Source organism: Pinus tabuliformis, chromosome 5_2 (assembly GCF_031772625.1).
Source record: "Pinus tabuliformis cultivar Carrire ecotype Pingquan chromosome 5_2, CPIR1, whole genome shotgun sequence".
Classification (NCBI taxonomy): Eukaryota; Viridiplantae; Streptophyta; class Pinopsida; order Pinales; family Pinaceae; genus Pinus; species Pinus tabuliformis.
In genome coordinates this window covers 785,486,290-785,502,970 of record NC_142306.1, presented here as the reverse complement: position 1 = coordinate 785,502,970, position 16,681 = coordinate 785,486,290, and the positions used below count along the sequence as shown (strand labels likewise).

The 16,681-nt window shown below is 37.1% G+C and overlaps 1 protein-coding gene across 1 annotated transcript; it reads right to left on the bottom strand.

Moving 5' to 3' along the window:
• Positions 1 to 4,446: 4,446 nt before the first annotated feature.
• Positions 4,447 to 5,487, bottom strand: LOC149161635 (uncharacterized). The gene is made up of 4 exons (XM_089435541.1): positions 5,132 to 5,487; positions 4,962 to 5,030; positions 4,837 to 4,877; positions 4,447 to 4,698 (listed from the first exon to the last, which is right to left on the bottom strand). Exons 1-4 carry the CDS (start codon positions 5,426 to 5,428, stop codon positions 4,527 to 4,529), a joined length of 579 nt encoding a protein of 192 aa, XP_089291667.1. The 5' UTR covers positions 5,429 to 5,487; the 3' UTR covers positions 4,447 to 4,526.
• Positions 5,488 to 16,681: the final 11,194 nt, after the last annotated feature.

The window sequence follows — 16,681 nt, the reverse complement described above, 5'->3', positions numbered from 1 at the left end:
ATATTGTGGTGCCACTCTTGTTTAAACTCTTGTCATGTATAAGTTAGAAAAATAGACTTTCTGGTATGCCATGTGACCTTGAGTTAATCGCCCATGAGGGTTGATTTATTACTGCCTAGCAAATTTTGATTGTACAATGTATTTAATTTAATCATTGAATGGTTTTGAATGCATACATGGCATATGATCTTGTTTTTTTTTTAATTGGATTCCTTTGTCCACTTGTAAAAAAAAAAGGGTTAAGTTCTTTATGGCTATAATCCATTTGTGAAGTTATTATTTCCATGTATACATTTTCTTTTCAATTTCAATTGGATACTTGATTATATTGTATTTACAGTATATTTTGTCCTTGGAAAAGAAATGCTTATCGAACGCTAAGAACTAATATGATCCGTTTTGTTGATTTAACCTAATGGGGTTTCGGGTCTTATCTTTTCTATTCTCTTTTTCTTTCTATATTTATAGAATTAGAGAATGGGCATCATATTCAGATCTTGAAAATTTTCATCTTTCTTTATATACCATCATAAAAGAATTCATTTATCATGATTACATATGACACTACAAGGATTTATATTTAGGCACAGACCATACTAGGTCTTACATGTATAGATGCATAATTATTATTTAATTCTGGAAGGTCGGTGGGACCTGTCTTCAGGCGTTGCCATATACCTTCCATATCTATATATTCAAGAATTCAAGATTGTTCCAAGTTATGAAATAGATAACCATATTGTCCATTAGGACTTGGAACTAACCTAATTCAATCGTATTATATTATCTTTTCCATTTCATAGTATCAAAATTAAACTCAAACATTGCACAATATAACAGGAAATAAAGGTATACAAAAAAACATTCCAAAACTTATTTCACTTATATGCTTTCTAGTAACTTAGCTTGCTACAAAAATCACAATGGACAAAAAAAATTCTCCACCCAAATAATGAGAATCAATACCATCTACGAGAACCCCACTGAGCCAATTTCACATCCAAAATAGTTTTGCTTGGCAAAGACCAAATGAGGTCCAACCTAGGACATTCACTGACCATACTAGGTCCAACCCTAGGACTTCAATAACCACACAAGGTTTAGTTTGGAATTCCACTGGCCAACCAACTCAAGAATTCCTTTTTGGCAACTTCCTCCCTCCCTTAACAATGTCTTGTCGGGTATCAAGCTATATTTTTTTTTCTCTCTTGGCCCCCCTCCAAGAAGGATCCAAGTTCATAAGGTTGTTTCAGCCTTTTTCCCCTCTCACCCTCTTCTCTCCCTTTTCCCTAACTAAGATAATTTGCCTTTAGGGAGAGGAATCTCGGTAGGAAAATGCCTCTTCGCATAATTGTATTTAATTTTCCCAAATGTGAAACTCTCTTTCAACATCTCTTCCCACTATAATTTTCATGGATGACTAGATGCAATCTTTTATTAATGTAAAATTAGAAAATAAACATTTATTTTCATCACTTATTTATATCATACCTTTAGTAGCCACATTCTGTGAAGTAAATTTATCAAAAGTAAATAGAATATTCACAATTTACTAGGGTATTACAAAATCTTTCCCAAAAATGTCTTGAAAAGAATTATCCTATGAGCCAAAATAACCCATGCATAATATGACCAAATATCAAAACCAAAATGTAAATAATATAACCCGAGAAGTATTCACCAATGTAGCTATTTAATGAGGATTGCACAATACGCTAGTATAAACAGGTAATAATTTCGGCTAAAAGTAATAGAAATTCTGGTATGAGTTTGAAGAAAATTGATAATTTTTTTTTTTTTAAATCCAAGTTATAATTGTCAAGTTTCAAGATTTTGATTTCCCATGAGTTTTTGTTAAATTTTGATTTTCCATGAGTTTTTGTTAGTGCTTAATTCATTTCAGCAATTAAAAAAAAAAAAAAACGATTTAAACACTCCCATAATCAAACTTCTCCAAAAAAAATTTCACCCAATTCCAATAAAAAATTAACCATACAAAACATTATAAACTCATTAAACAATGCCTTACCAATATTGCCATGACATACTACCTTTTCAAACATTCCATTGATAATATCAATGAATATGAAAGCCTAGTTTTTGAAGGATGCTCAGCGGGGTTATATAATGCTTCACAAATGCTATGAGCACTATGCCACTAGCTTGGTCACTCTTAGCCATCATTAAATTCCATGGTTACTTTTTAAAAGCATTTTCCATGAATAAGAACATTTTCTAGGTAAAAATTAAATACTATTTCATAAAATATACTTTAACTTGCAATTACTTTTTCCAAGTCTTTTGGGTAAATTTTAGTTATTTGAATTTGTAGGTGATATTTTTTTAAATAATATTATAAATTTCACATTTATAAATATGTAACTTAATTAACAGATAAAATGATATTTTTTGGTATTTTTTTAAAATATTTTAATAAAAAATATTAGATATTTTTAAACACTAATTTAACTGTTTAATTTGCAAAATTAATTTTTTTAAAATATTTTTTAGAATGCTGAATTTATTAGTAATTTTAAAATATATTTTAAATAATAAAAATTAAAATCTATTTGAAATTGTATCACTAAATTTTAATAAAAGAAGCTACTAAAATTGTATGCTAAATTTTAATGAAAAAATATTTTATCTATAAATTAAATTTAACCACTTTTTAATATAACTCCCGAATCACAAATCTAGTTTAACCACATTTTAATAAAATTCCCAAAGCACAAAACTATTGATAATTTAAATTTCTTAAAACAAATTACAATGTAATTTAATTCATCAACGACAATTTGGTTAGAGATCCAATATGATAAGATCAATCGATGTAATGACCCAAGATTATGTAAATGTGAAAAGTTTACTGTGGTAAAAGACAGTAATACAGTTGTTGTTTATGTTTTTAAAACAAAACTGTGACAAACTATTTTTTATTAAAGTAATTTAAATATTTTCTTGAAATGCTGGCAGCCTCTAGGAGGTGGATCTTAAAGAAAGAGATCAGTTATAATAACTGATGGAAACTACCCTCCAAAACAGGAAAAGTCCTGGCTGTAGGGAGGAAGTTCTGTGCTGTGGGGACAGACAGAAGAGACTTTTTTCCAAGAAGAGGAAAAAGGAGAAAGAAAAAGAGAAAGTGGTTAAGTCTGGTTAGGACCAGATAACCAGGCACAGAGTGCACAAATCTTGTTGAGGGCTTGAGGTCTGCAAGATGGCTCGGGGGGAGAATTCCGTCTGAGGGATGGATCTCATGGCTGGGTGGACGAGCAGAATTAAAGTTCAGGTGACTTGTTTTGTTTGAGAACCATTCCTGACTCTGGCGAACCAGGTACGGTTTCAAACTGTGAAGTTTCTGATTAGAAATAAATATGCGGTGAATTTACAGTAGTCAAACAGGAAAACATGTCTTTCATTTTTCCTAGATACTGTCACCATGATTAACATAAATGTACAGATGTAGTCTTTAAGCTAAGGGACAGACTGTCAATTAATAACATAGATGTACAGAAGTAGTCTTTAAGCTAAGGGACAGACTGTCAATTAATAGACAGGGTCTGAGCTAGTATCACGGTAAACAAAGCTACACATAGATATTTAGCCAAAGACTGAATATTGGTACGAGGAAGGGTTAACCAAGATCTGGTTATTGAGTAACGGACTTGACACACCCTTATTAGCCAGACCAAGACTCTGTTTAATAACCGAAAGGTTAACAGTAAAACAAACAATATTGAACACTTTGATAGAAAATCAATTAAATATTGCAATGTGTCGACGGAAATGAGGATTAGAACCTCTGAATCTGAATAGAGGAGCACCGACTATAGTCAGATGCTACCCCGTCGACGGAAGAATAATAAAACCTACTGTTACCTGGAATAAACAACTGAAGACATGGAAATCAATAGATAAGTTATTCTAGATATACAGAGTTTATTGATAAACTGTACAAACAGAGAACAAGAATAATTTTGTATTCCTTAACCCATGTACTTAAGTCACAACGTTAGCGGACACGGTAACAGAGAACCAGTTCTTTAGAACGATAAAGGAAAAAGAGGTATACATTTATATATATACAATCCTGTGCATGCGACTTCGAAAAGGGGTTACATTTATACATACAAAATCCTGTGCCTACAACTTCGAAAGGGATATACATGTATAAATACAAGAAATGTTGTGCATGTAACAGCAAAAAGAAAACTTGGACATACCTATGGTGCGACATTTCCATAGGGAAAAGGGAAAGAATAATATTGTTTACAGCCACCGAATGCATACTGTATAGGTTAGCAATTATGAAGGACACATAGTAAAAACAGAGCGAGTGATTGAAGCTATCATTGTAACCTGAGATTATATATGCGATTGCAGTCATGTAAATAAACAAAACCAGCAATAATAAGATAAACCCCATGTTCTGTACCAAGACTAATGAAAATTCGAAACAGAATCATATAAGACGCAAGCGTAAATTGCCCTGAGGCTTAAACAGTTTCACAATACCATGTATCTAATTACAAATAGCACCGAATGGTAAAACCCTGAATGGAAATTAAATGTACATATTTGTTTGAGGGAAAAACCTCAGAAGAACTGTTGCCAGATCTGTGCGCTGAGGCCAGATCCGCAACCAATGTCTGAGAATAGGTGTAACAATCTAAATTCGGGTGCGCCGCAAGGGCAGCACTGTATGCCAAGTGAAAAACCGTGAACATATGTAAAAGAACCCAGGGTTCCGTTGTGAACAATAACTTAACAACGATTCACTGATATGACCAGACCACAACATGGATGCAAACCGTGAGGGTTCTCTATGGAGAATACCTCAGCGATTGGAACGAGGAAACCCGCGTTGGAGCGGCGGTCTGCATCAACCATAAAACCACAGTTTAAGACCTGTAACTTCGAGCTCTGGTATGCAGGCAAAGTGTCAAGAGCTAATAACCTACCTGTGACCGAGAGGGTTGAACCGCCGTGAGTAGCCACCCTGGTCCCGTCCGAGGGGTTGCATGACCCAGCTGCACATCATAGCAATGAAAAGAATCAAACAATAAGAAATCGTTCAAACTAAACAGAACTATTAATGCATACTGTGAAATTGTTAGCCTAAGGCCAGTACCTGAGATGGCTGGGTGACAAGCATTTCACAGCTCCTGGAGCGTTTGCAGAATGAAGAAGTAATGTTGGTGAGATCGAACCTGAGATGGAACACTGGACCGGAGCCGGGAAGACTAAACACGCAAATGAACCCCGAGACTATAGGGAGGTGTTTATGTATCAGCTCGAACCCTTGAGTGCATCTTAACCCTCCGATTTCAGGATGAGATCCAAGCCGTCGAAGCAAGGCGGGAACCAAAAGCGATAAGACCGAGATCTCCGTAACCAAGGTGTCACATGGCCAAAGGAGCCAGACCATGCCACCTGCCTCGGTAAGGACTGATGTCTTTAAGGCAAGGGTGAGTTGGCACCTGCAAAGACTGCGGCAGGACCACCAAAGGCCGCGCCATATTAATATACATAGCTGTTGGTAGACTTACAGCTAGGTTCTGCCATGAGGGTAAGGCTTACACCCAAACCCAGTCGACAACACATTATATTGCCGCGTAGCATATTGTAAAACAAAGGTTACCACAGAAATACAAACATAGGAAATGACCTGTGATAATATATTGTGTAAAGTATGTGTATGTTCGTTAAAAGTAAATGTGCATACATAAATACAGGGTGTATCTTAAAGTGTATCGCCAGCTTATTATGTTATGCATACCTTAAATTTTTTTTTATTATGTATATGTGGACATAGGTGTGACAAATTGGTATCAGAGCCCAGTTTCAACACTGTGGCCTCAAGCAAAACATGTTTCACTGTGCGGAAGCGTACACCATGCATACATATGTAAGTTAATAATTTACTTAACTATTGTTCTGTCTATTTAGGGGTGAAATACAGAATTACAACAGCTAACAGTTAAGCCAGAAAGGGGACGAAATGCAAGGAACCGGCAGTAACCCTCGAGAGAATCCAGAACTGTGGGTACAGTTGGGTGAGGAAACACGAAGTACCAACCTTGCAATCCTGGAAACTGTTCAGGAGTTGAAAAATGAGATGGCACGGTTGCGAGAAGACAATGCACGTTTGACAGTTGAACAAGAAAGGATTCTGAAGAGTTTGTCGGACAGGAAAAATCCACCTCTATCTAACCCCAGTGCGGAACAGCAGAGGATGACAGAAGAACAAAACTATCAGATGGAACCTGAAAATTCAGAAGGCAAAGAGGATCATTCTGACAATGTACCAGAGCAGCAAACTTCAAAACGTCAGAGAATGGAGCTGCAGGGGGAATTTCGAAAAATTAAACCCCCACATTTTGATGGCGAACAGGAGGAAGCAGCTGAAGCTTGGTTAATAAATATGAATAAATATTTTCAGCTGTACGAGTATGATCATAACTTGAAGGCGAGATTAGCTATCTTCCAGTTACAAGGTAAGGCAACCTTGTGGTGGGAAGAAATCAAGATTGTCAAGGGGGTAAGTGAACGGACCATTACCTGGGAGAAGTTTCAGAAATACTTCAAAGAAAGGTACCTGACTGAACGCTTCTACGATGAAAAGGCAAGAGAATTCCATGATTTAAGATTGGGACAGCAGACAATGGACGAGTTCATTAATCGCTTTACCTCTCTGTTACGTTATGTACCTTATATCAAGGAGGAGAAAGCCAAGGTCCAAAGGTTTGTGAGCAGCTTACCTTCATATATAAGAGAGAGGATTGAGTTTGACAATCCTAGGACCATGGATGAGGCTATTCGTAAAGCAAGGATCTGTTACCAGCAGAATAAACAGAAAGGAGATACTTCAAACAAAAAGTGGAATGAAAGAAAGAGTAGTCGGATGGTTGGAAACAGCAAGGGAGGTCGCAGCAGTGGAAGTAAAGGAGCTGGTAAAGGATTAAATAGTAGATCTGTTGCAAAGAATGCACCCCGATCTAGGCCAATGAGTGAGTCTAGAGTAAGTGAGCAGCCTGCTAGACCAGAAGGTGAGGGGATGACCAGACCCGCAGTTCAATGCTGGGGCTGTGGAGGACCTCACTATGTTAAAAACTGCCCACAGCGAAAGGGGACAGACCAGATATCCCAAATTCATGAAGCATCGACCGTTGGGGACGTGGCACGCAGTGTACCCAGAATTAATGCAGCCTTGGAGGACCGCCAAGCGGAGTACCAGCCATCTATGGTTGAATTTGAAGGTAAAATTTCAAACCTTTCTATAGCTGTTCTTATTGATCCAGGAGCTACTTTAAGTTATGTTAGCCCAAAGATAGTAGAACAGTGTAAGTTACAATCTGAAAAGTTCAGAAATCCGTGGCTGGTCCAATTAGCTACAGGAGCCAAGAGACGAGTCTTGGCCAAGATAAATAATTGCTCTTTAACCATAGCAGGGCAGCCAATAGTGGCAGACTTAAACATACTACCGTTGGGTTCATATGATATCCTGATTGGGATGGATTGGCTGGAAAAACACTGGTCCTTAGTGAATTGCAAGACAAAAACCATCTACTATAAGGATGACCGTGGAGAGCAGCAGGAGTTACAAGGAATCAAACATCCTGTACAGATTCGACCCATTACAACATCTCAGTTAGCTAAATGCATCAAGAAGAAATGTCAAATTTATGCTATTCAGGTGGGTTACGCAAATCAGAAGGATAAAACTGCTATGCTGGGTAGCATTCCGGTGGTACAGGAATTTGCAGATGTTTTTCCCGAGGAAGTACCGGGATTACCACCTAAAAGAGATGTGGATTTCACCATTGAACTGATTCCAGGGGCAGCACCCGTGTCACGGGCACCATACCGTATGAGTGTACCAGAACTAACAGAATTAAAAATGCAACTGCAGGAGCTGTTAGATAAAAACTACATCCGTCCCAGTGTATCACCCTGGGGAGCCCCAGTGCTATTTGTCAAAAAGAAAGATGGGACTTTTCGGATGTGCATTGATTATCGTCAGCTGAATAAGCTCACGATAAAAAATAAATATCCTTTGCCTCGGATCGACGAACTTTTTGATCAGGTGAAGGGAGCGACGGTATTCTCTAAGATCGATCTGCGATCTGGTTATCATCAGATCAGAATTAAAGAGGAGGATATCGCTAAGACAGCTTTCAGAACGCGGTATGGACATTATGAATTCGTGGTGCTACCCTTTGGGCTGACCAATGCACCTGCTACCTTCATGTGTTTGATGAACAGTGTGTTTCACCGGTTCTTGGACAAATTTGTGTTGATATTCATAGATGACATTCTGATTTACTCCCGATCAAGAAAGGAGCATGAGGAACACCTTAGATTGGTGTTGCAAACTTTGTGTGAACATCAATTATATGCAAAGTTTAGTAAGTGTGATTTCTTCAAGGAGGAGATACAATACTTAGGCCATGTAATCACAAAGGAAGGAATTGCAGTAGACCCTGAGAAAATCAGAACTATAATGGAGTGGCCCATACCAAAGGACGTGGCAGATATTAGGTCCTTTATGGGGCTAGTGGGTTATTATAGAAGATTTGTCGAAGGCTTTTCTAGGGTAGCATACCCTATCACCTCCTTACAAAAGAAGGGAAAAGTATTTAAGTGGACCTCAGAATGTCAGAAGAGCTTTGAACAGCTCAAGCACTTACTCACCACCGCACCCATATTGAGTATAGCTGATCCTAATAAGGATTACGTGGTCTGCACTGACGCAAGTAAAGAAGGCGTGGGAGGAGTGCTGATGCAAGAAGGAAGAGTCATTGCATACGAATCAAGGAAACTGAAGGAACATGAGCAGAAATACTCTGCTTACGACTTGGAGCTGGCAGTTGTTATCCATGCACTGAAAATGTGGCGACACTACCTTTTGGGAAGGAAATTTCTGTTGTTAACAGACCACCACAGCTTAACAAACTATTTCAGTCAACCCACCTTAAATACGAGACAAGCTCGTTGGGCTGATTTCTTAAGCGGGTTTGATTTTGAAATTAAGCATTTAAAAGGGAAGGAGAACCGGGTAGCTGATGCTTTGAGTCGAAAAGTACAATGCGTGTGCAAGATTTCGGTTAGTAAATGGCAGAGTACCCTACTTGAAAGGATAAAAACAGCAGCTGATCAAGATGCTGTTTACCAGCAAATTAAACAGCAAGTACAGCAATTTTCTGGTAAGGAAACACAACAGGGGTATGAGCTGGATAATGCCGGAATGCTGTATTTTAATAAAAAGCTGTATGTACCCAATGAAGATAATCTTAAGAAGCTGATTCTGGATGAATTTCATGTCAGCCATTATACCGGGCATCCGGGTTACCAGAAAATGGTTACCGCACTTCGGAAAGAATATTACTGGCCAAAAATGAAGAAGGAGGTAGCTGAGTACCTAGCGCGATGTCTAGAGTGTCAACAGATTAAGGCGGAACATTTGCATCCAGCAGGGCTGCTACAACCCTTACCCATTCCGGAATGGAAATGGGAGACTATCTCCATGGATTTTATAACCGGATTGCCTCGAACGAAGAAAAATAATGATTCCATTATGGTGGTAGTGGATAAGTTAAGTAAGGCAGCACACTTCATACCTGTGCAATCAACGTATAAGGCTGTGCAAATTGCTCATATTTTCATGCAAAATGTATTCAAATTGCATGGACTTCCGAAGGTAATTATCTCTGATCGTGATGTTAAGTTCACATCAACCTTTTGGAGGACATTGTTTGCTGAACTGGGAACACAGCTGAACTTTAGCACAGCTTATCATCCCCAAACAGATGGCCAAACGGAACGAGTGAATCAGGTAGTGGAGGACATGCTGAGAGCATGTGTTATGATGAAGCCAACCCAATGGGAGGAATATCTCCACCTGGTCGAATTCGCATATAACAATGGGTATCATTCCTCAACACAGTTGAGTCCTTTTGAGGTCATGTATGGGCGGAAGTGCCGCACACCCTCAAGTTGGGGTGGACCTGAGGACAGGTTACGAATTGGTCCTGAAATGCTCAAGGAAATGGAGGATACGGTAAAAAGAGTGCGTACCAATTTAAAAGCCGCTCAGGACAGACAGAAAAGTTTTGCTGATCGAAAGAGAAGATTCAAAGAATTCCAAGTTGGGGACCATGTGTTTGTAAGAATCCAACCCAGAAGGAGTACCTTGCAGTGGAGCGGATGTGCCAAACTAGCACCTCGCTATTTTGGACCTTTTCAAATCTTGGCAAGAGTGGGGCCAGTAGCTTATCAACTCGCCCTACCAAGCCATATTAGAATCCACAATGTTTTTCACGTGTCCGTATTAAAACAATACGTCTACGATCCTAAACATGTGATTCAATGGCAGAATGTTCGGGTAAGAATTAATCTGGTCATTCTAGATAAGCTTTGTTCCTAAACTGGAAATAACTAAATCTGTTGCTGATTGCAGGTCGAGCCGGAAGGCGAGGTTCTGGTCGAACCACTGACCATTCTCGACCGGAGAGAAGTGCGGCTGCGGAAACGGGTTATTTTCCAAGCTAAAGTGCAGTGGCAGCACTATGGGCCGGAAGAGGCCACTTGGGAGGATGAGGAACTCCTTAGAGAAGCTTACCCGAATTTGTTTAAGGGAGACAGACATCGGGACGATGTCCAATCACAGGAGGGGGAGATGTAATGACCCCAGATTATGTAAATGTGAAAAGTTTACTGTGGTAAAAGACAGTAATACAGTTGTTGTTTATGTTTTTAAAACAAAACTGTGACAAACTATTTTTTATTAAAGTAATTTAAATATTTTCTTGAAATGCTGGCAGCCTCTAGGAGGTGGATCTTAAAGAAAGAGATCAGTTATAATAACTGATGGAAACTACCCTCCAAAACAGGAAAAGTCCTGGCTGTAGGGAGGAAGTTCTGTGCTGTGGGGACAGACAGAAGAGACTTTTTTCCAAGAAGAGGAAAAAGGAGAAAGAAAAGAGAAATTGGTTAAGTCTGGTTAGGACCAGATAACCAGGCACAGAGTGCACAAATCTTGTTGAGGGCTTGAGGTCTGCAAGATGGCTCGGGGGGAGAATTCCGTCTGAGGGATGGATCTCATGGCTGGGTGGACGAGCAGAATTAAAGTTCAGGTGACTTGTTTTGTTTGAGAACCATTCCTGACTCTGGCGAACCAGGTACGGTTTCAAACTGTGAAGTCTCTGATTAGAAATAAATATGCGGTGAATTTACAGTAGTCAAACAGGAAAACATGTCTTTCATTTTTCCTAGATACTGTCACCATGATTAACATAAATGTACAGATGTAGTCTTTAAGCTAAGAGACAGACTGTCAATTAATAACATAGATGTACAGAAGTAGTCTTTAAGCTAAGGGACAGACTGTCAATTAATAGACAGGGTCTGAGCTAGTATCACGGTAAACAAAGCTACACATAGATATTTAGCCAAAGACTGAATATCGGTACGAGGAAGGGTTAACCAAGATCTGGTTATTGAGTAACGGACTTGACACACCCTTATTAGCCAGACCAAGACTCTGTTTAATAACCGAAAGGTTAACAGTAAAACAAACAATATTGAACACTTTGATAGAAAATCAATTAAATACTGTAATGTGTCGACGGAAATGAGGATTAGAACCTCTGAATCTGAATAGAGGAGCACCGACTGTAGTCAGATGCTACCCCGTCGACGGAAGAATAATAAAACCTACTGTTACCTGGAATAAACAACTGAAGACATGGAAATGAATAGATAAGTTATTCTAGATATACAGAGTTTATTGATAAACTGTACAAACAGAGAACAAGAATCATTTTGTATTCCTTAACCCATGTACTTAAGTCACAGCGTTAGCGGACACGGTAACAGAGAACCAGTTCTTTAGAACGATAAAGGAAAAAGAGGTATACATTTATATATATACAATCCTGTGCATGCGACTTCGAAAAGGGGTTACATTTATACATACAAAATCCTGTGCCTGCAACTTCGAAAGGGATATACATGTATAAATACAAGAAATGCTGTGCATGTAACTGCAAAAAGAAAACTCGGACATACCTATGGTGCGACATTTCCGTAGGGAAAAGGGAAAGAATAATATTGTTTACAGCCACCGAATGCATGCTGTACAGGTTAGCAATTACGAAGGACACATAGTAAAAACAGAGCGAGTGATTGAAGCTATCATTGTAACCTGAGATTATATATGCGATTGCAGTCATGTAAATAAACAAAACCAGCAATAATAAGATAAACCCCATGTTCTGTACCAAGACTAATGAAAATTCGAAACATAATCATATAAGACACAAGCGTAAATTGCCCTGAGGCTTAAACAGTTTCACAATACCATGTATCTAATTACAAATAGCACCGAATGGTAAAACCCAGAATGGAAATTAAATGTACATATTTGTTTGAGGGGAAAACCTCAGAAGAACTGTTGCCAGATCTGTGCGCTGAGGCCAGATCCGCAACCAATGTTTGAGAATAGGTGTAACAATCTAAATTCGGGTGCGCCGCAAGGGCAGCACTGTATGCCAAGTGAAAAACCGTGAACATATGTAAAAGAACCCAGGGTTCTGTTGTGAACAATAACTTAACAACGATTCACTGATATGACCAGACCACAACATGGATGCAAACCGTGAGGGTTCTCTATGGAAAATACCTCAGCGATTGGAACGAGGAAACCCGCGTTGGAGCGGCGGTCTGCATCAACCATAAAACCACAGTTTAAGACCTGTAACTTCGAGCTCTGGTATGCAGGCAAAGTGTCAAGAGCTAATAACCTACCTGTGACCGAGAGGGTTGAACCGCCGTGAGTAGCCACCCTGGTCCCGTCCGAGGGGTTGCATGACCCAGCTGCATATCATAGCAATGAAAAGAATCAAGCAATAAGAAATCGTTCAAACTAAATAGAACTATTAATGCATACTGTGAAATTGTTAGCCTAAGGCCAGTACCTGAGATGGCTAGGTGACAAGCATTTCACAGCTCCTGGAGCGTTTGCAGAATGAAGAAGTAATGTTGGTGAGATCGAACCTGAGATGGAACACTGGACCGGAGCCGGGAAGACTAAACACGCAAATGAACCCCGAGACTATAGGGAGGTGTTTATGTATCAGCTCGAACCCTTGAGTGCATCTTAACCCTCCGATTTCAGGATGAGATCCAAGCCGTCGAAGCAAGGCGGGAACCAAAAGCGATAAGACCGAGATCTCCGTAACCAAGGTGTCACATGGCCAAAGGAGCCAGACCATGCCACCTGCCTCGGTAAGGACTGATGTCTTTAAGGCAAGGGTGAGTTGGCACCTGCAAAGACTGCGGCAGGACCACCAAAGGTCGCGCCATATTAATATACATAGCTGTTGGTAGACTTACAGCTAGGTTCTGCCATGAGGGTAAGGCTTACACCCAAACCCAGTCGACGACACATTATATTGCCGCGTAGCATATTGTAAAACAAAGGTTACCACAGAAATACAAACATAGGAAATGACCTCTGATAATATATTGTGTAAAGTATGTGTATGTTCGTTAAAAGTACATGTGCATACATAAATACAGGGTGTATCTTAAAGTGTATCGCCAGCTTATTATGCTATGCATACCTTAAATTTTTTTTTATTATGTATATGTGGACATAGGTGTGACAATCGAACAATATGTTTTTAATATAGTTATTTCAGTGGTGAACTATATTTTATAGTGGAAAATTAGGATAATTGAACAGAACTGAGGGTTTGTAAATAGCAGTAGTGCATATAAATTGAATTAAAAAAATAGATTGATTAAAAATTTGGAAAATGAATGTAGCAAGATTTTGAAAAATAAAATTATTTAATAAAAGTTATAATTTTTATCTTATTCTCTTCAATTTATAAGATTTGAATTTTTACATTTAACTATATTTATTTATTTCTTAGTTAAAGCATTAAAATACGAGGAAATATATCAAAATAATTAAAAAAATAAATAAATTGATTTATATTTTCTGAAAAATCTTTCATCCAATTTTTTTACCAGTCAAGACGACGTGTTTTTATTTTTCCAAACAAATTAATTTCTACCCGTTAAGATAATAGAGAAGTCAAATTTTAAATTAAAAGACCAACAACTAAATAGAGCAAAAATAAATGCAAAAATAAATTTTTTGGACGTTTCTGCATGATGCGAAAAATTACTTCGGAAATAATTATGCTCGGAAGCCCTCTCAACCTGCAAAGCCCTCGGTATTGCGAGAGAATCATTTCGAGAGATTTATCTCACACGGGGGAGTACGCGCAGATCTTCCAATTCCTTGCGTATCGAAGGGAGAGCAACTCAATTTAGAAATGAGTTGGTTTTAGTATTATTTATGGGAAGTTTTTAGTTTTTTTTTTATCTAATTTTTTTAAGATTTTATAGGAATTTATTGAAATCACAAGTTTTATAGGAATTTATTAAAATCATAAGTTTGATAGATAATTTATGCACAATCCAAATGCTCTAAAAATTTTCATAGTGCTGAAACCATATACAATCAAAAAAACCAATTTAAATAACACAAATCAAAATTTTGGCTCAATTTTTTCTATCATACACCTGAAAATCCAAAAAACACATACTAAAAATAACTCCATTTAAAAATACATCCCTAAAAACTTTAAGATAAGCACTTTACGTTATAACTAATTGATATAAATTAGTGCCAATAATTTCGCATTGCACTTCAGTGAATTCAACCTAAACAACAATATTACAGCATGTCTGGAGCTTAATTCCAGAGCCAGAGGCTAATGTTGCAACGTAAAAAGAACATAAAGGTAAAAACAGACTCCAGTTACGCGGTTGGACAAGACACCCTATTTCCACTTTGACCTTAGACCACATCTACCTCGAAATGTTCACCTGCGTGTCATACGGGGTTATCGTGGGGCTCTAATTCAGACCATCTTCTCTTCCGCTAAAATTCGGCCAGACTTTTCGATAAAATGGAAAATTCTGATTTTAACAATTAAAAATAATAAATTAATTTTAAAATGGTAATTTAAATATTATAAATTACGATTTTAGATATTTTTCTTAACTTTTAATAATTTATTAAATAATAATCAGATTCAAAAAATATTTTAAATTATAATCATTTAAAATCATAAAATATTTGAAGTTAAATTTGATATTATAAATTTATTAAATATTCAAAATTATAATTTAAATAATATAATTTTTTCAGGTGAAAGGCATTGGTAGTTTATCTCACACCCGGCAATGTAAGAATGTATTATATCCATTCATATATATATATAAATAATTTCTATCATGTACATTTATTACTTGATAATAACATGTCAATATTTAATATATATGTTAATTTAATTCATTTTTATTTTAGATGTGCTTTGCTTATAATTTTTAAGCGAAAATAATAAGATTAATCGGATTTTTAATATATTATAAGAAATAAAAATATATAAAGGAAAAAGCAAAACTTTTTATTTTATTATATTTCTAAGGCAAAGTATATTATAATTATTTGAGTCAAAATACTAAATTATAAAATCACATTCACCTGTACGGGTTCTTTTTTTTTATTTTTTTTGGGCGTAAAAAGAAGTACTAAATAACAAAGTAACATATTACATTAATTTTACGTAATATACAATAGATACATCTTTTTTCTACATCTTCTAAAAGCGAAAGTATCATTATGTTATTTATATTTTAATTTAAAGAGATATTATCTTTTATATTTTAATTAAAAAATAAAAAATAAATTAAATTTTATAATTTATATATATTTAAATATAAAAGTTTTAAATGTAGAAATATTACTTGACAAATTAATTTTCTTTAATTATATTTTAAATAATTTTAATATAGGAAATTTACAATAATATTGGAAAGAATATTTTATTATTATTATTATTATGTTAATAGTTAAAACTTAGAATGGAAGATGGAGATTTCGCACAAGGGTAGGGCCAGGGTACTTTGCTAGTTCCCATTCTTAAGTACATGTCGAACATGGTCAATTCTTATCGATGCCTTTGGGGTTAGGCTCTGCTAAGGCTAGGGTACTCTCCTAGTCTCCATTGTTAAGAACCTATAGAGGTGTCACGACCCCATCGATAAATATGTAATGTAAAAAAAAAAAAATTACACATGGCTTATTTACTCTAATCCACCCATCTACTCACGAAGGGAAACATATATTCAAAGGCATCATTAATAAGTGTTATGCGCTATGTCATGTAACCAAACCTTAACAATACATGCATTGTTCTTTTATGGTTGATAACCTAATGTTAGGTCACGGTCGGATTGTCACCGGATTGTTTCCTAACCAGCTCCGGCGCCAGGTGTTTGCCGGAAACTTAAACTATCTCACCAACCCTTTGCCAGGTGGCATAAATCCAGCGTGAAGCCATGTGACTTCTCGGTTGACCCGCTGAGGGTTTTCGCGCCAGGTTTCCGCTTGAATGGACGATGGAGATTCATTCTTTGCATCTGAGGGCTCAGGTTCACCCAAGGGTTTGGTGGGTGATACATATACCCCCGAGTCTTTTGGGTTTGGTTCATTTGTGCAAGATTGGTGAGGCCGAATACCTTCCCAGCACGGTGGTCCTCCTCTGCAACGCCCATCAGGTTTCTACCTCTCTGCTTCAGGTAATATACAACTGTTGCC